Below are 20,213 nucleotides of genomic sequence, written 5' to 3' on the forward strand. Positions count from 1 at the left end.
CAGTAAGCTTGCAGATGACACCCAGCTGGGAGCAGCTGTGGATCTGTCGGAGGGTAGGAGAGCCCTGCAGAGGGACCTTGCCACGCTGGATGGGTGGGCAGAGGCCAGTGGGATGCGACTGAACAAGGCCAAGTGCAAGGTTCTACACTTTGGCCACCACAGCCCCAAGCAGCACTACAGGCTGGAGACAGAGTGGCTGGAGAGCAGCAAGGCAGAGAGGGAGCTGGGGGTACCGGTAGAGAGTAGCTGAACATGAGCCAGCAGTGTGCCCAGGTGGCCAAGAGAGCCAATGGCATCCTGGCCTGCATCAGCAGTGTGGCCAGTAGGACAAGGGAGGTTATTCTGCCCCTGTGCTCAGCACTGCTCAGGCCACACCTTGAGTGCCATGTCCAGTTCTGGGTCCCTCAATTCAAGAGAGATGTTGAGGTGCTGGAACATGTCCAGAGGAGGGCGACAAAGCTGGTGAGGGGCCTGGAACACAAATCCCATAAGGAGAGGCTGAGGGAGCTGGGGGTGTGCAGCCTGCAGAAGAGGAGTCTCAGGGCAGACCTCATTGCTGTCTGCAGCTACCTGAAGGGAGGCTGTAGCCAGGTGGGGTTGGTCTCTTGTCCCAGGCAACCAGCAACAGAACAAGGGGACACAGTCTCAAGTTGTGCCACGGGAGGTCTAGGCTGGATGTCAGGAGGAAGTTGTTGCCAGAGAGAGTGATTGGCATTGGAATGGGCTGCCCAGGGAGGTGGTGGAGTCACTGTCCCTGGAGGTGTTGAAGCAAAGCCTGGATGAGGCACTTTCCCGCACCGTGCCACGAGCCCATCTCACACACCAAGATGAGATATGGATTTACTACAAAGTCACACAAGTTTTGCTGCTGGGAGGCATCCCCACAAATCCAGCACAGCAGTTGAAATTCACGGTGGATATTGGTGCGATAAAACTCGTTCGCTGCTCCCCATGTTAACACCTACTAATTAGATATTAGTTCCTTTCTTATTTCACCTTAAAGCTTCTTTCAAATTCATTAGGCATTCTCAGAGGATGAGGGGTTTATTTGGTTAGGGGCTTTCTGGCTAGGATTTTCAACATTACAATGAGGACAGTTCACAGAAAGGGTCCTTCTAATCTTACTTCTCTTGCCAGAGTCCCAGCTGATGATGCATTATCTTGGGATGTTTTCCAACATATACAAACTCAAGGTCTCATCTCCAGTTAAGAGCTATTCTTGATATCCTAGGTGTTTTCTTACAGCCTTCTGTTTTACTTTGATGGGAGCTCCCAGCACAGGCACCACCAATCTTTCAGTCCCTCTGCAAGGATGTAGTCTCCAGCAAGACATGCATTGGTTAGACAGTTTTACACCGTAAAGCCCCTGATCAGCAGTCTTCCTTAGAAGGCCAGTGCAATGTATTCAACTCAAACTGTATTCAGTAGCCTACAACACACAGCTCCTATTGCCCTTTAATGTCTAATTAGTCCACTGCAATTTATCAAGTCCCTGACCATACTGGAGAGATCTCAGTATGTCTACATTGGTTTCGATGGTTGGCTGAACTTTGGACATCAGTTTGCAAAGCTAGATGACTCCAATCACTCTTACACTGCTGGTTAAACCAAGATCTTAAATGTGAGTCAATTCCCATTTGTACTGTAAACAAAAAAGACTGGATTATTTGTTAACCTTCTGGAAACTCTTACCAACCAGAGTACTTCTCTTCACTGTTCTGTACTAGTACTGGTCCAGTCCTGGCTAACTGGGGAGGTCCCAGCTGTATGGAGATTGGCAAATGTGATGCCCATCTACATGAAGAGCTGGAAGGTGAAACTGGGGAACTACAGACCTGTCAGTCTGACCTCAATGGCAGGGAAGATCACGGAGCAGATCATCTCGAGTGCCATTATGCAGCATGTACAGGGCAACCAGGTGATCTGGCTCAGTCACCAAGGGTTCATAAAGGGCAGGTCCTGCTTGGTAAACCTGATCTCTTTCTATGAAAAGGTGACCCACTTTGTGGATGAGGGAAAGGCTGTGGATGTTGTCTGCCCAGACTTACTAATGCATTTGACACTGTCTCCTACAGTATTATCCTGGAGAAGCTGGCTGCTTATTCTTGGATGAGTGGACATGTCCCTGGGTAAAAGTACTGGCTAGAGGGATGAGCCCAAAGAGTGGTGGTGAAGGGAGTTAAACCCCATTGGTGGCCAGTCACAGATGGTATTCCTCAGGGATCAGTACTGGGGCCAGTTCCCTTTAATATCTTTATCAATGATCTGGTTGTAGGTATCAAGGAGCCCTCAGTAACCTTGCAGATGTCACCAAACTGAGTGGGATAATTGATCTGCTTGAGGGTAGGAAGGCTCTGCAGAGGGATCTAGACAGGCTGGAACAGTTGTCTGAGGTCAGTTGTGTGAGGTTTAGCAAGGCCAAGTACTGGGTCCCACACTTTGGTCACAACAACCTCATGCAACACTCTGGGACATGGAGGAGCTGGCCAACAGGCAGCAGAACACGAGTCAGCCCTGTGCTCAGGTGGCCAAGGCCAACAACATCCTGGCCTGGATTAAGAATGGTGTGGGCAACAGGAGTAGGGAAGTGATTGTGCCCCTGTACTCAGCATTGATGAGGGAACACCCTGAGTACTGGGTTCAGTTTTGAGCCCCTGACTATGATAGAGACATTGAGTTGCAGAACTGTGTCCAGAGAATGGTAACAAAGCTGATGAAGGGCCTGGAGAACAAATCTTGTGAGGACCAGCTGAGGGAACTGGGATTGTTTAGTCTGGAGGAGACTGAGGAGAGACCTCATTGCTCTCTACAACTCTCTGAAGGGAGGTTGGAGGGAGGTGGAGGTTGGTCTTTTCTCCCTAGTATCAGGTGGTAGAATGAGAGGAAATGGCCTGAAGTTATGCCAGAGGAGGTTGGATGTTAGAAGGATTTCTTTACAGAAAGATGAGTCAGGCACTGGAACAGGCTGCCCAGGGAAGTGGTGGAGTCACCATCTCTGGCAGTGTTGAAAACACGCAGGCAGGGTGGTCCTAGGTTGACAGCTGGGCATGATGATTCCAGTGGTCTTTTGCAGCCAAAACAATTCTATGATTCTACAAATACCAAACATGGACACCAAAACAGTTATGATCCCTTCCTGCAGTCTCTCTCCCACATGTTAGAAACCATGAGGCATAACTAGCAAATTTGCTCTAAATTTATTCCCAAAGCCTGGGATATCCTTTCAAAGAAGAGAGATTGCCAACAGGAAGTGCTGCTTCCACTAGCAGGATGAAAGACACGTTTTGAAAAGATGGGTTTTCAAACTAGAGATAACTTTTGATTTGGCATACCCTTGCTTGCTTTGTCTTTTCTACTCTTCAAAACAAAACTTGTATTTTCACTGTGCAGGACTAGAAATTACACTGGCAGTGAAGGTTGCAGAGCAAATATATCAGTACCCTTAGCTCTGTCCACACTGACTTAGAGAAATAAAGTCATAGTTACCCAACTAGAAGTCATTTTCTTGGCTGTTTTATCACCTAAAGAATTGTACAGAAACATCAAGCCACTTTTACTGTCCTGGCACTCTGGAATTCATCTGTTCCATAGAGACACCCATGACATTAAGGGGGTCATACATGGGAGGGTAGCACAAAACCTGACACCTCTGCTTTTTCCATTAGTTTTCCCTATGCACTTTGTCAGTGCTTTTAAATGTAAAGAAAACTTCATTTTTTACATTGGGCATGGAAAGATAGCCAATGGCATCCTGGCCTGCATCAGGAACAGTATGGCCAATAGGACAAGGGAGGTTATTCTGCCCCTGTACTCAACACTGCTCAGGCCACACCTTGAGTACTGTGTCTAGTTCTGGCCCCCTCAATTCAAGAGAGATGTTGAGGTACTGGAACGTGTCCAGAGAAGGGTGACAAAGCTGGTGAGGGGCCTGGAACACAAAGCCTATGAGGAGAGACTGAGGGAGATGGGGGTGTTTAGCCTGGAGAAGAGGAGGCTCAGGGGTGACCTCATTGCTGTCTACAACTACCTGAAGGGAGGCTGCAGCCAGGTAGGGGTTGGTCTCTTCTGCCAGCAATAGAAAAAGGGGACACAGTCTCAAGTTGTGCTGGCAGAGGTCTAGGCTGGATGTTAGGAGGAAGTTGTTGGCAGAGAGAGTGATTGGCACTGAAATGGGCTGCCCAGGGAGGTGGTGGGGGCACCGTCCCTGGAGGTGTTCAAAAAAAGCCTTGGATGAGGCACTTAGTGCCATGGTCTGGTTGACTGGACAGGGCTGGGTGCTAGGTTGGACTGGATGATGTTGGAGGTCTCTTCCAACCTGGTTGATTCTATGATTCATTTGATTATCTCATTCAGGCTATACTGAAAATAGTCCAAACTGATTATCTAAATATAGGAACTTGAACTAAGCTCCTTTTGGCCCATAAAGTGCTTGTGCAGCTAGAATTAGAGCTGCTCAGCCAACTGTCTACTGCAGAACAGGAAAAACCTTTTTTGGCAGCTGCAAATGGAATGGAGACAGGCCTAACAGTACATATCCACATTTGGAATGCAGGCTTAGATAATACCATTGGTAATCAATTACTTATCTGCAAGAATTTGACAGTAAGGATGCACTGTAATTGCTAATGGATTGATATTGGATTCTGATTGTCTCCATGTCAAACAACGCTCACTGAAAGCGCCAGGTGCTCAACACTGAACTTACAACTTGGGCTCTTCTCCCAAGTAACTAATGACAAGACAAGAGAAAATGGCCTTATGCTGTGCCAGGGAAGGCTTAGGTTGGATATCAGGAAAAATCTATTTCCTGAAAGAGTGTTCAGGCATTGGTACAGGCTGCCCAGGGACATGGTGGAGTGACCATCACTGCAGGCGTTAAAAAATTAGTAGATGAAGCACTTACAGACATGGTCCAGTGGTTATTTGAGGTGTTGGGTAAAAGGTTAGACATGATGATCCTTTTCCAACCTTAATGAAGGTCTTTTCCAACCTTAATGACTCCATCAAATTGCCATAACAATTTTCTTTGCACACCTCTAGTGCCATTTCAAATCTACAGCTGCATCTTCACCTTGTAAGAACATTCTCATCCTCTGCACCTTTTCAAACTCTGAAAACTGCACTGCCAGTGCAATTTTGGAAGCTTGTACAATCTCTTCAGAGATTTTCATGGATCTTTTGAGAATGGAGATGTCTGGAAATGACCTGACTTGATTTTGGTTTGCTTGTTGGTTGGTTTGGTTTGGTCTGGTTTTCTCTCTTCTTTCCTCCAAGAACTTTTGGAGATTTTTGTTGTTTTTTCCACAGCTTGTTTACTCTGAAACATAGAGTTGAAGATTATTTTTACTAATAACAAAACTGCTACAGAAATGTCAGTTTTATGCTAATGCTAAGAACAGTTATGTAAGATTGTGTATATCTTGGCTAACTAATGCACATGCTGGACTGCATTATGACCCTTACTGTTCTGTCAATAGACTAACACAATACTGTTCTGATTTACCTGCCAAAGACAAGAATGTAAGCACATTTCTGTGCCAAGCCTATTTCTTACTCTCTGATCACCTATTGCCACTTTACTAATAGGAGCTGTTAATGGCCAGTGCTAATTTTACTGGTGTGGTTACAGCCAAGACCATCTTGCAAATAAATGTAGTGACCACTGAGGCTGGGTCTCAATCCAGCTCACCTCCAATTTAACAAAAACTAATTCCAAAACAGCTGAGAGGTTTGCACTGTAGCTTCCATACCAGCAGTAAAGGACAACAGGTCAGCTGTACAAAGAAAATAAACATCTCCAGGCATTAAAATGTGGGGGGTTTGTAAGATGACATTTTGCAAGCACCCAGAAGCATAGGAGAGCAGGAGGTATAAAAATGCCCAGATTACAGAAGGAAAGAAGGCTGCAACAGTTTTAAAATGAGAACAGATCTTAGGAAGAACAGTTGGGGCAACTGGGCTGAGAAGAGACCTCATTGTTCTCTACAACTCCATGAAACGAGAGTGCAGTGAGGTGAGGCTTGGTCTCTTCCCCCTAGTATCAGATTATAGAACAAGAGGAAATGGCCTGAAATTTTGCCAGGTGAGATTTAGGTTGGAGATTAGGAAATATTTCTCTCCTGAAAGAGTGCTCAGGCGTTGGAATAGGCTGCCCAAGGAGATGGTGAAGTCACCATCCCTTGAGGTGTTCTAATGTTCTACAATTGGCCTGATAAATGATGCAGCCAGTACTGGTACACAGGACATGTCACCAACAAATCAGGAGGTGTAATGGTCTAAATCAGAACAAAACAGGTTAAACCAAACAGCAGGGAAAATTAACAGAGGGAAACTTGGGATTGAGACAGACAAGTGAGATGAGACTAGACACACTGAGCATAATCACAGGCTGAGGTAATTACACATTTTGAACTGTGCAGGAAAAGCACAGTGCAAAGCAGCAGCAAGCAGAAGTGAGACAAAAGCCCAAGCCAGAAAACTACTGTCCCATCCCTCCCCTTGTCCCATTGCCAGCTGAAAAGCCAACACCCCAAAACCCACCAAACCCAGAATCCAGAAGCAGCAACAGGAAGACTCTCATTTTATGATCTGAACTTCAAATCTCATAATACTTTGGTCTAGCCAGCACCTTCATTTCTTGAAGCTGACATGACTGCAGCATGGTATGAGTAACAGCAGCAGATTCAACTCAGCCCATGATGGGAATCAAGACAAAAAGAAAGGTCATACAAGACAAAAAGAAAGGTCATACAGCACTACTAACACTGTACTAGATCCACTTTGATTCATCAGCCCAGACACTACAAATGTTCCCCAGTGCCAGATGGCCACAGCTGCTATGTATGCTGTTTTGCTAAATGATTAACCATTCATCTCAGATAGAATGCAACAATGCTGCTGATGACCACACAGGATCCCTCAGCTTAGAATCACAGAATCAGACAGGTTGGAAGAAAGCTCCAAGATCATCCAGTCCAACCTAGCACCCAGCCCTGCTCAATCAATTAGACCATGGCACTAAGTGCCTCATCCAGGCTTTGCTTCAACACCTCCAGGGACAGAGACTCCACCACCTCCCTGGGCAGCCCATTCCAATGCCAATCACTCTCTCTGTGAAGAACTTCCTCCTAACATCCAGCCTAGACCTCCCCTGGCACAACTTGAGACTGTGTCGCCTTAGAATCGTAATCATAGAATCAACCATGTTGGAAGAGACCTCCAAGATCATCCAGTCCAACCTAGCACCCAGCCCTAGCCAGTCAACTAGACCATGGCACTAAGTGCCTCTTCCAGTCTTTTTTCCCCCTTGTTCTGCTGCTGGTTGCTCTACTTCTGTATTTTTTCCTGTCAACTACATTTAGCTCTTTATACTCTTGAATGCAAACCCCTATTAATTCAGCCTTCAGAATAAATGCCAACATTTAGAAAGCCAAGCTTTGCAATAAACATACAGGACATCTCAAGTTTGTTGTAATTTATTTGTGAGTTATTCTCAAGCAATGTTACAAAACATTTTAATGTCTCAATAAGAAAATAAAATTTAAATAAAAATACATTCAACAATACCTCATCATAATACAAATGAAAACTAATGATAATTTACACTCCTAACAGAACTGTTGGATAACATCATCTTCCTAGACTAATCAAAATGAAGGCAACTTTTATTATTCATCATCCTACTCGTACCTAATGAAGTTCTAGAACACCTACTGCATTTTAAAGCATTATAAAATGAGGAAAAAAAAAATCAATCTTAATGGTCACAAATATTCAATGGCTTTTGTTCCCCACCCCCCATCCCCCTGTCCCTAAATATTCCAGTACCAAAGCAGAAAAAAAGTGCACATTAAAAAAACTCCAAGAATTGCAAGAGTATAGAATTAACTTTCCATAAATTTGACTTTAGGTTTGACTAAACAACAGAACATGGCTCCAAGGAACAGTCACTGTGCCATGGGGTTAATCCATTTACAGCAAGACCTAACTCTGACACTCAGTCAACACTGAGCTTCGTTTTTAATGGCAGATCTTTGTTAATGGCAACTATGCAGATCCACTTCACCTTGGCAAAAGACCTCTTGGCGTTGCTATAGTCCCTCCTCCCCTCTCCTGCAATTTCTACTGTTGGCAAATAAACACCCCTTAGAAAATATCAAATGTGTGAAAAAGAGAAGGCAGAATCAGCTGAGGTGATACAGTGATTGTGAGCTTGCAGACCTGGATATTCTGCAACAGTCTTGTCTGGAACTAAACCAAATATTTAATCAATTCCACAAGTTTTCAGTCTTGTCTTGCCAACTTTCTTCTATTACAGAAAGCCTCTCTACAACAGCAAGTTTAGTAATTTAAAGAAGCATTGTGCATTTCTATTCTCATTTGTTAAATTTCATTCCTAATTCATTTGGCCAGATTATGATTGTAAAAAAAACCAAAGCCATCCAATAAGAAAGCAAGAGAAGACCTCAGAGCAAATGCTCCAAAAAATAAGTACCATGTGTTGGTTCTTAAAAAATAATATTCCAAGTATTTAATACTGATGAAGCAAAGTTGCCACAGTAATACCTTTGCTTCTTCCTGGTTACACAGATTATTTCTTTCAGCACAAATCTAACTTCTCAGATGAAGTGAGCAAAAATTAATCTTAAAGTCAAGACTGCCAGTTCAAAATTGTGTTAAGTGGCAAATATGAACCCAACTAACTAAAGATATAAAAATAGTCACTGAAGCATTGCTTATAAGACAAAACAAATGTTGATCATTCAACTGATCATAACAAGCAGATACTACAAAGTATCTAAAAATAATCTGGCACAGTCCAGATATCTAAAGTGCTTTGAGTGATTATAATAGAGATTATTTATTAGATTCGTAGTCAAAAGGTGAGCTAGACCTAGTTACTACTTGATATAAAAACAGGACTTAAAAATCAAACATGGGATGATGCAAATTGACCAGTACTTAACCACAACCTGTGTAGGCCAACTTAAAAAGAATATTGCTACCCTGCATTTCTTTTTAGATTAAGATGAATTATGTACCTTAAAAAAAAATCATCTTAAAGAAAATAGATAGTGGTCTAAGTTCACTCCAAATATTACTCACCCCAAATGTAAACAGAGGTACAACATAAATTCCCTGATTTCCTCTTCCTTAGTACTTTAAAAGCATTAACTAACACTGGTATCTTCTTGTCCAGATTATTTGCAGCACACTGCATGATTTTGTTAAGACTTCAGCTGTAGATAACCCAAGTCCTGACAACACCTAATACAAGGAGAAAAGTCAAATGAACCGAGTGTGAAGCTTCAGATCTTTTCCACATCATAGTATCTTGGGATTTCTGTTTCAAGATCCGTATCAGCAGAGCAGGCACTCTTGATAAATTCATGCAAGTTTGCAGTGTATGTACTGAGAGATGCAATCCAACCAACAAACACCAGGTGGATTTTCTTCCATTAAAAAGCTTATTTGTTTACAAAGTTCTTTCCAATTAGACAACAATGGCAAAGCAACATTTAGATTTATTCACACCTGTTACTTCCAGAACCTGGAACTTCAAACTTCTCAGCAAAACGAGAACAACTTTTAAGACCAGACTTCCAAGTAGATATTTTTTCCATGAAGTATTAAATAGATTGTCAACGTCATTAGCATTTATGTTCATTCTTAAATACTTTGTAAAAATCCACATAGTGATTAAAAAAAAACCCAACCCAACAAAATGAACAACAACTAAAGCCAAACCCCAAAACATTCAAGAACATTTCCAGTTTCTTTTTTCATCCAAGTGTGCCCCAGGTTTGGGTGGGGTTTTTTTTTTGGTTAGGAAGCTTTTCCAACAATTGGATTTTCTCTAGGGAAAGAAAACAAATTGTATGTAAATACTTTTAAGGTTAACATCTGCATTCTCATCATACAATTTTATTCATTAAGTAAACTTTTATGCAATTTCTACCACTAGCTGTGAAATATTATTTAAGGAAAACCTCATATACCTTCAGGAAAGACCTCTAAACCAAAATCAATTCTTTCTAAACAACTGGGGTCTGTCCTGGAGTCCTGTACACACCAAAATTCCACTCCCTCTGTGGTTTGAATGGGAGAGGAAAGGCTTGAAAAACCTGTTTCCCTCACCCCTGCCTTGCAGGCACGAAGGGGGGAAACAGAGAGCCTTTCCATGCAGTGCCTGTGCTGGAATCGGGCTGGGGATTGGCTGCGGTCCTCGCACCTAGGCAGTGGTAACTCGGCCCTTTGTCTAGGAAGGGTATAAATATAGGGGTGCTTCCCACCTTGGGGTTCCTGCCTTAGAGCTCTCCTCAGCCTGGATAGTTCCTGCAGAGAGTCCCCTGTAAGGACAAGCTCCTGAGGGACAGGACTGTCCCTGCTTTGGAGGGCTTCCCACCATAAGCACCCTCTTTATGCAGGCTTGGTAAGCCTTAAGGAGGCTCAGATGTCTTTGAAAGAGAGCGAGAGGACAAACATCTGGAGCGCCCTTTCAGCCAGCCTGACTCACCTGTGAGCAAACTTCCAGCTCAGCCTGATTAATAGTGGGGAATGCTATGTTTAGTAGCTTAGCCTTTTCCATCTCCTGACTTCTAAAATAGTCAAATTTATCTATGGTATCCTTGCAAGATCTTCTCAATCAAACTGAGTCTGCTAATTAAAACTCAACTAATTTTTGTGTATAGTTTTGGGGGTGGGTTTTGGGGAAACAAAATAATTGTATTTTTACATATATTTCTGACTCGACCACATTAATTCTCTGCCTCCACAACAGGGTCACATACTACACCAGGCAACCTGAAGCAGGCATTGAGCAGTCCTTTTTTTTCCTGGTGATCAAGCATTATTGATGAAAAAAGGAATCAGAAAACTTGACCAGAGATGTTCCACAGGTATCAGCCTGGACTGAAAAGAACTGAAAGAATTTGCTCTTGAGGAACAATGTACTCCAAGGAGTACATTTATTTAACTTCACCACAAATGGTATCATTGAACATGGGAAATGAATTGCAAACTGTAAATATACTGTGTGAAACGTAGGTTTTTGCAGTGTAATCTTTACAGTTTTTTATAGAATGTTTCATTTTAATTGTTTCTTAACTTTCTAAAAACAAAATACACTAATTAAAAAGTAGGCAGACAGTTAGAGATGTATTGTGTGTGCACTTTAGATGTTAAGTAGCAAGGAAATGGCAGAATCATTAACCCACAGGTGGGAATCTCACCAGGAATGCAGGTGAATCCCATACCAGAGGAACTTCCTGTATCTTATAGAATCATGGAATCAACCAGGTTGGAAGAGACCTCCAAGATCATTCAGTCCAACCTAGCACCCAGCCCTATCCAGTCAACTAGACCATGGCACCGAGTGCCTCATCCAGGCTTTTCTTGAAGACCTCAAGGGACAGTGCCTCCAGCACCTCCCTGGGCAGCCCATTCCAATGCCAATCACTCTCTCTGCCAACAACTTCCTCCTAACATCCAGCATATACCTACCCCGGCACAACTTGACACTGTGTCCCCTTGTTCTGTTGGTGGTTGCCTGGGAGAAGAGGCCACCCCCCACCTGGCTACAGCCTCCCTTCAGGTAGTTGCAGACAGCAATGAGGTTCCCCCTGAGCCTCCTCTTCTCCAGGCTAAACAACCCCAGCTCCCTCAGCCTCTCCGGTAAAAAGCTGCATTACTACAAATGACATACCTTATGCCCTCCACATCTTTGTGCTGTCTAAATCTGTCTTTAGCTTAATCACCTCTACCTAAAGAAGCCTGGCATTGTTGTGCAGTTTTTTTTGGGTTGAAATACACACCTATGGATACCAAATCTAGGCAAGATACTTACTCACTACCGTATGTAGCACTCGAGGATCTCTTCTTGCGGTATTTTTCATGTGACTCATTCAGCTTTTCTACTACATCTATGATCTGCTTAAGCGTATGGAAAGTTGATACAGAATCTTCGATTGTGAAGTTAGAATAATCATCTGGTTCATTCCTTGGACCTTGATAGACTGCTATACTTCCACAAGCCTCTACAAAAAATTACCACAATTGTCCCAATTAGAATTTGGTAATGAAAAAAACCAGACCTAACTGCTGCATTAATGCAGGTAAAGCTACTCTATGTGCTGGTTTGATGCCACAGGCCAAATACCATGGGTATAAGAAGAGACAGGGCTATGCTTAACATAAGCAAGTTCCAAATCCAGATTATTGCACCCCAAGCATGGGCTTATACACTTTCTATCAGAAGGCTACAGAACAGGGTTACAAATCACGTTAGGCTCTGACTGGTTACATACATTTGCGTTAGGACTACGTTAGGATTACACACTAATTAGTGTAGACATTCTTCATATTCTCTCAACAACATGTATATTGTGTCTAAGCAGAGATAGGAGAAAACCACAGACTCCAGCCTGACATTTCTTTCTCTTTGTTACACCATTCTCTAAGGTCATTCCAACCTTCCACTTTATCTCTATTCAGCACTTACTGAGCTCATGCACTCTTGCCTGTCCACGGCTTATATTCCACTGTATAATATTCCAATAGCTGTACCACAGTCAGACAATTCTATAAAATCACTGCATTTAATATTATTATATCCAACAGTTTGAGGCTTATTGGATTATTTTACTGAGAGAAATTAAATCCTTAGCTGTGAGAAGAAAGAAAAAAAAACAACAGTAGCCTATATCCCTTATTTTTCTGCTGAGAAATGCAACTAGTCAAAATATAGATAAGACACTCACTTCTCTCACACTGCTCAGCTCTCAGTTCTGTTCTTCTTTCTGGCAGTCTGGGTCCGTGTGGTTGTGTCTACCTTAACTCTTTAATGTGACCTAACCCTTTTTCCTCAAACCTCCTTGGGGTATTTTTTGACATCTCACCTCAGATCTCTCCAGATTTATCATGTGAGATATACAGAGATTGATCTGGTTATTTCTGAAGGGAGGGGAAGAGGGAAGGGGGAAGGAGGTTTGGGTTGGGAGCCCTTCTGGCAATCTGATTGTTCTGGGAGGGGTATTGTGTTTCTGTATTACTTTTAACTTGTATATAACTGTAAATATTGTGTACATATATGCTTGTAAATTGTGCTAAGCTGTAAATACAGCTTCATTCCTCAACTTCCAGCCGTCTGAGTCTAGTCTGGGTGATTTTCTTAAGTTGGAGTGGACGGACAGGTAACTCCCACACCATTACACTCTACCTCACACACGGGGTTAAGACAACAGTGGGAGACTGTACCGACTAGATTTATGGTTCTGTGACTTATTGTCAGCTGGTTGTGTTCAGCATTTTGAGCACCTAGCTCTCTCCTGTTCACATCAACAGCAGAACAATGTTTTCTTGCAACTCAACCACATTCAACAGTGTTCACTCCACAGTAAGCACAATGAGAGCAAAGACAGAAGAGCAACTAGCTATAGTTGCAGTTTGTCTGCTTAAAGCTATTCATGGAAATTCCATTGTAACAATAAGCATGTCTGATGAAATAACTGAAAAATGTCTTATAACAGAGCACTAAGAAGACTATGAAACATAATCTGTCTCTACTTATTTTCAAGTAAATTGTTAAGACATCAAGTGGATGTTATGGGCCTAGAGAATTAGAGCTGAATAATATCAGTGCTTTGAATTATTATACGAGTACCTTCCAACTTTTGTAGTTTAGACATGTTGATAGTGAAAAGTGAATAAATTCTTTCTGTCTCTCTGTCTCCATCAATCTCAATTTGAGTATCAGCAGGAACATCTCTAAGACATGAAAAAAAGACACAGGTAGTCAATGTAAGTAATTCTTGAAAGACTTGTGTACTAGTTTGAGCCTAGCTGGGATATTTTAGTGAGAGCAATTAGATGATAGGCTGTGAAAAGGAAACAATGGTGATGGCTACTTCACTCCCAGGCTTGCTGAGATGGATAAAAACAAGAACACAAACATAAATAACAGAGTTGTTCTTTGGCTTTGGCTGCCTCCTTTCTCTCTCTCTAACCTGCCATCTGTGTAACTAATCCTTCTGCTTTCTAACCCCCCTGGCCAATTCTCCAAACTCACCCTGAATGTAAGGCAAAGTCTGGGATAAGGTAGAGGGGTGGAAAGGAGGTGTAAGAGTGGTTGGAAGCCCCTCCTGGGGACTTTGATTTCTGGAAGGGCTGTTGTATTTCTGTATTACCTTTTTAACTTGTGTATTTCTGTATATAACTACAAATATTGTAAATATCTGCTTTTATATTGTGCTAAGCTGTAAATATAAAGCTTCACTCTTTAATTTCCAGATCAGCTAAATCTAGTCTGGGTGATTTGCACAAGAGTGGGGGGGGTGAGTAACACCCAAACCATCACATTTTTAAAGCAAGTAAGAACTGATCCTGCTTTGATATACTCAACCTTTTACTATGTCTGCTGCTCACAGCAATTGCTACACAAAATTTAGCAGTCATTGCATTTTCTACAGAAACGAGCATAGACAGTTTGGAGGGCAACAAACCCAGCAATGTTAGACATTGCTTCTTCCACTAGAACTTACTATTAAGTCAAGAGAAAAAAAAATTCAGAACACCCCCCACAAAGTGATGCTGTTATTAAATAAGAGTTAAAACATCCTGTTAGAATCTGCAATACTCAAAAGAGAACCAGAAGAGAAGGACAAGTTATATTCCTAAACAAGAACTACTAAAAAAATAGAAAGAAAAAAAAACCCAACCTGAAGTTTATTCAGTAATGAGAATCTTCTCAACTGTTGAGAAATCTAATACAAGGATGAAATGAGTAACACTGACAAAGTATTCCATATTTCTTCAGAAAGTTATCCTGTGAGACTTTTACTGAACTTCAGGGGACTGAGTGCTTTAGTCTGTAATTTATGCAACCTACTCAGCCAAGGAGTGCTCTAATTGGTTTTAAAAATACATTTGTTTCAGCTCAGAAATCAACAGCTTAAAGGCACTAATCATAGAATCATGTAATTGTTTTGGTTGGTTAAGATTGTTTTGGTTGGAAAAGACCTCTAAGAGGTCTAAACTAAAACCACCATAACCATTAAACTATGTCCTGAAGCGCCACGTCCACATCTCCAAGGATGGTTAATGCATTAGAAGATACTACTCAGTATTACTTATTAATATTCCTGACATATCTCCAAACTCCAAATGATTCTTCAGAATCTTGATCCCAAGATTATTTAGCTCATTTTAAAATAGAAGCTGTGTTTTAAAATATGTGAGGTTAAAATAAAAGAGTGACTGTACAAAATATGGCAATGACATTAGGGAGAGACAGAGACTTTCAGGTGGAAATCTTCTACAGCAAGTTATTTCAGTAATTACAGAGAGATGACCTTGACATCTCATATTTCTGTACTGAGCTTGGCATCTGAACAAACAAGCTATTAAATCTGTTATTCAAAGAAATTAACCATTCAGTAATTCAAATTTAAATGCTGAATTGGTTATCTTCACTTCATATGGTGGCTGACATTGTGTGGGCTGGAAGGCATCTTAAAGATCATCTAGTTCCAACCTTCCTCACATTGATAGGGACATCTTCCACTAAACCAGGTTGCTCAAGGCCTCATCCAACCTGGCCTTGAACATCTTCAGGAAGGGGGTATCCATAACATCTCTGAGCTATCTGTTCCGGTATCTCACCACCTTCACTGGACAGAATTTCTTTCCAACATCCAGTCTAAATCTCCCCTGCTCAACCTTAAAGGCACGGCCCCTCACCCTATCACAAGGCCCTTGTAAAACATCCCTCCCCAGCTTTCCTGTAGGCCCTCTTCAGGTACTAGAAGGCCACTATAAAGTCTCTCTGGAGCCTTCTTTTCCCAAGGTTGAACAGCCCAACTTTTGCAGGCTGTCCCCATATGGGAGGTGCACCAGGTCCTCTGCTCACTTTCACGGCCCTCCTCTGGACCCTTCCCAGCAGTCTGATGTCCTTCTTGTGCTGGGAGCACCACATCTGGATGCAATACTATAGGTGGGGTCTTATGAGAGTGGAGTAGAGGGGAGAATCACCTCCTTTATCCTTCTGGTCACACCACTTTTGATGCAGCCCAGCACATGGGTGCCTTCTGGGCTGGCAGTGCATGCTGCAGGCTGTTTCAGCGACTGACACACCCAAGTCTTTCTCCTCAAGACCTCTCTCAAGCCACTCCCCTGCCAGTCTATATTTGTGCTTGGTATTGGCCTTGTTGAACTTAATGAGGCTGGCACACATCCACCTCTTAGATTCAGTATAACCCATTACTTCAGGCCTCATTAGTAAGGCAGGTTTTCAATAGCCTAACTTAGCAAAGCAGACAGGGAAAGCCTTTGTCTAGCAACTGTTAGGTGAGTGGCCCTACAAAACACAATGTACTTTCACCTGAGGAGCCACTTACGCAGTGCAACGGGCGCAGCCCACTGTGTTCTCTATCGTAGCCTTGCAGCAAAGCCAGTTCCCATTCAGGAAAGCAGAAGGGTGGTAGAAGCTAAGTCTCTTCTGGTTGCATCTCGTCACCCGGCAAAGAACTTCTATCCACTCACTAGCTTCTACACAGTTATTGGCTTGGATATAGAGAGGCTTTTCTCCATGGAGTACTTGAAACATCTGTAGAAGGAACACTGTATTAGTCTGCTAAGTAAAAAAGAATCCAGTTATCGAGCAACTCTGAATGTGCCAAAAGGTATTTTAAAGCACAGGCAATTCAGCAAGATCAAAGCAAGCAGAAAGTGAGATAAGGGAGAAAAGAAGACTTTTTGCTGCTTTCATTTTATTATGCAGCCCTTACTAGGAGTGGAAAAAAACAAACAGAACAGCATCCTGTGTTCTGCCTACACTATTTCCTCATCCAATAAAGAATCCTTAAAGAATGAAAATATGCATTTTCTGACCTCTTCATCCACCTATCTTTCAATGTTAACCTCAAGAGTTCCTGCTTCACATGCTGACTAACAGGAGATTCCCAGAAGTCACTCCTTTAGCCAAAGTACCTGTACTTTTATCACTGCCTCAGAATTTTGGGTTGATGTAACAACAGAAATACTGATGTGCTGCAGGTCTAGAATTAGGCTCTGAGCACAGCTGATGGCAGTGGTGTATGAAGTTCTCATCAACAGGAATAAATCTAAGTTTGGTAACATAACCTTTCCAGTAGAATGTAACACACATTACTAATGCCTCACATAATAAGGTCATTGTGGTTTTAACCTCCATTCCAGAAATTTGGAAAGGGAGCAGAAGTCTTAAAAAGAGAGAGAATCACAGAATCAACCAGGTTGGAAGAGACTTCCAAGATCATCCAGTCCAACCTAGCATCCAGCCCTATCCAGTCAACCAGACCATGGCACTAAGTGCCTCAGCCAGGCTTTTCTTGAACACCCCCAGGGACAGTGACTCCACCACCTCCCTGGACAGCCCGTTCCAATGGCAAAGAAGTTGGTGCAGAGATCTGTATCTCAATGTTAAGTTCCATATTCAAAATACTTGGAAATAAGCTTTTTATCCCCAATACGAAAATGACTTTTTTTCCTGCAGAGTTTTATAACATGGTTTTAGTAACTCTGTAAGCTAACTGTAAACTTTCAGTTAAAGAATACATCAAAAATTACATATCAAACTCACATTTTTCTTATTGAAAGAGCTCTCATCAAGTTTTTCCACTGCAAGGATATTTTTGATTGGTATAGTGAAAATGGGTTCTTTATCTGTAAAAAAAAATGCATTGTAAAGAGATGACCAAAGCAACTAAAAACATCCTGGTTTATCACCTACATGCATTGACACTGTACTGTAGGTTAACTCCTCAAAATGTGCATTTTTATTATCAAGAAAAACATACATGAATCATAGGCAGAAGCATTTGGTAACCAGAGCAAAGGTAATTAAAGCACACAGAATCATTAAGGTCGGAAAAGACCTCTAAGAACATCAAATCTTACACCACCACATCCACTAAACCACATCTCAAGTGTCATGTCCACACGTTTTTTAATACTTCCAGGGATAGTGACTGCACCATCTCCCTGGGCAGCCTGCTCCAATGCTTGACCACTCTTTCAGGAAACAAATTCTTCCTAAAATACAACCTAAACTTCCCCTGGCACAACTTCAGGCCATTTCTTCTCATCTATCAAGAGTTACTTGAGAGAAGAGTCTGACCCCCCACCTCACTCCAGCCTCCTTTCAGGGAGTTGTAGGGATTAACGAAGTCTCCTCTCGGCCTCCTCTTCTCCAGACTACACAACCCCAGTTCCCTCAGCCACTCCTCATAAGATCTGCTCTCCAGACCCTTCACCACTGTTCTAGTTTGAGCCTAGCTGGAATATTTTGGTGAGAAGAATTAGATTATAGATTGTGAAAAGGAAACAATGGTGATGTCTACTGCACTCATAGGGTTGCTGAGATGTATAAGAAACAAGAACACAAGCATAGATTACAGAGTTGCAGTGTGTCTCTGGCTGCCTGCACTTTTCTCCCTAACCTGCTGTGTAACTAATCCTTCTGCTTCCTAACCCCCGTGGCCAATCCTCCAAACTCATCTTGAACCTAAGGCAAAATCTGGGGTAAGGTAGAGGGGTGGAAAGAAGATGGAAGTGTGGTTGGGAGCCCCTCCTGGGGACTCTAGTTTCTGGGAGGGCTGTTGTGTTTCTGTATTACCTTTTTGACTTGTATGTTGTAAATATCTGCTTAATTTCCAGCCAGCTGAGTCTAGCCTGGGTGATTTCAATCATAGAATCAATCAGGTTGGAAGACACCTCCAAGACCATCCAGTCCAACCTAGCACCCAGCCCTAGCCAGTCAACTAGACCATGGCACTAAGTGCCTCATCCAGGCTTTGCTTCAACACCTCCAGGGACAGCAACTCCACCACCTCCCTGGGCAGCCCATTCCAATGCCAATCACTCTCTCTGGTAAGAACTTCCTCCTAACATCCAGCCTAGACCTCCCCTGGCACAACTTGAGACTGTGTCCTCTTGTTCTATTGCTAGTTGCCTGGGAGTAAGAGTCGTGGGGTGAGTTAACACCCAAACCATCACAACCAGCTTTGTTGCCCTTCTCTGGACCTGTTTCAGCACCTCAGTGTCCTTCTTGTAGTGAGAGCCCCAAAAATGAACCCAGCATGTGTGGCGTGACCTCCCTGATGCCGAGTACTGGGAAAAGTGCAGAGTTCTGCATCTAGGGAGGACTAACAAACTCCATCAGTACAGGCTGGGAGGTGATCTGCTGGAAAGCAGCCCTGTGGAGAGGGACCTGAGGGTGCTGGTGGAGAACAAGTTACCCAGGGCACAGCAATGTGCCCTTGTGGCCAAGAAAGCAAATGAGATCCTGGGGTGTATTAGGAAGAGTGTGTCCAGCAGATCAAGGGAGGTTCTCCTCCACCTCTACTCTGCCCTGGTTAGACCTCATCTTGAATACTGTGTTCAGTTTTGGGGTCTCCAGTTTAAGAGGGACAGGGATCTGCTGGAGAGGGTCCAGCAGAGGGCTACAAGGATGATTAGGGGACTGGAGGGCATGGCTTATGAAGAGAGGCTGAGGGACCTGGGGCTGTTTAGTCTGGAGAAGAGAAGACTTAGAGGGGATTTGATAAATGTTTATAAGTATCTGAGGGCTGGCTAGGAGCATGGGGGGGACAGGCTCTGCTCACTTGTTCCCTGTGACAGGACAAGAAGCAACGGGCCTAAGTTGCAGCAAGAGGTTCTGCCTCAACACAAGGGGGAACTTCTTTACTGTAAGGCTTACAGAGCACTGGCACAGGCTCCCCAGGAAGGTTGTGGAGTCTCCTTCTCTGGAGACTTTCAAGGCCTGCCTGGATGTGTTCCTCTGTGATAGATAGTACTGGCCTCCTCTGGCAGGGGAGTTGGACTCGATGACCTCCTTGGGTCCCTTCCATCCCCTAACATCCTGTGAGCCTGTGATGCACACTGCCCTAGTGCTGTGTATCGTAGGTACTCTAAGAGGACATTTTAAAAAGCACAAATGAACTCAAAGGCTTAGAAAACACTGAGAATATAAAAGCAATTGCCAAGTAAACAATCTACCTTGCTGCTTATGGTAGGTTAATTCTCTGCTCGTTAGACAGAACCACCGTTTCTTGAAATTCTTTTTACCAATGCGAGTCCTTCCCTGAGCTCTTTTGTACATTTCCCTGTAAAGACAGAATGAGATGAATTGCAAGCATGAGTTTTCTGAAGAGTTTCCAAAGCTATTTCCTGAGGTAACA

The 20,213-nt window shown here is 42.9% G+C and overlaps 1 protein-coding gene across 3 annotated transcripts in view; it reads right to left on the reverse strand.

Annotated features, from left to right (window-relative positions):
* Positions 1-7,469: 7,469 nt before the first annotated feature.
* RASA2 (RAS p21 protein activator 2) overlaps positions 7,470-20,213 on the reverse strand; it is a 60,180-nt gene continuing 47,436 nt past the window's right edge. For 2 of the 3 annotated variants that reach the window (XM_064165153.1, XM_064165155.1), the window contains exons 19-24: positions 20,032-20,138; positions 17,615-17,697; positions 16,392-16,600; positions 13,661-13,764; positions 11,846-12,035; positions 7,470-9,267 (exon numbers count right to left, since the gene is read on the reverse strand). In XM_064165153.1, coding sequence (XP_064021223.1) covers positions 9,228-9,267; positions 11,846-12,035; positions 13,661-13,764; positions 16,392-16,600; positions 17,615-17,697; positions 20,032-20,138 — 733 coding nt within the window. In that variant the 3' untranslated portion in view covers positions 7,470-9,227. Of the gene's footprint in view, positions 9,857-11,845; positions 12,036-13,660; positions 13,765-16,391; positions 16,601-17,614; positions 17,698-20,031; positions 20,139-20,213 lie in introns of all 3 variants that reach the window. The other variant, XM_064165154.1, reaches the window with a different exon arrangement.

The sequence above is a fragment of the Pogoniulus pusillus genome, chromosome 26 (assembly GCF_015220805.1).
Source record: "Pogoniulus pusillus isolate bPogPus1 chromosome 26, bPogPus1.pri, whole genome shotgun sequence".
NCBI lineage: Eukaryota > Metazoa > Chordata > Aves > Piciformes > Lybiidae > Pogoniulus > Pogoniulus pusillus.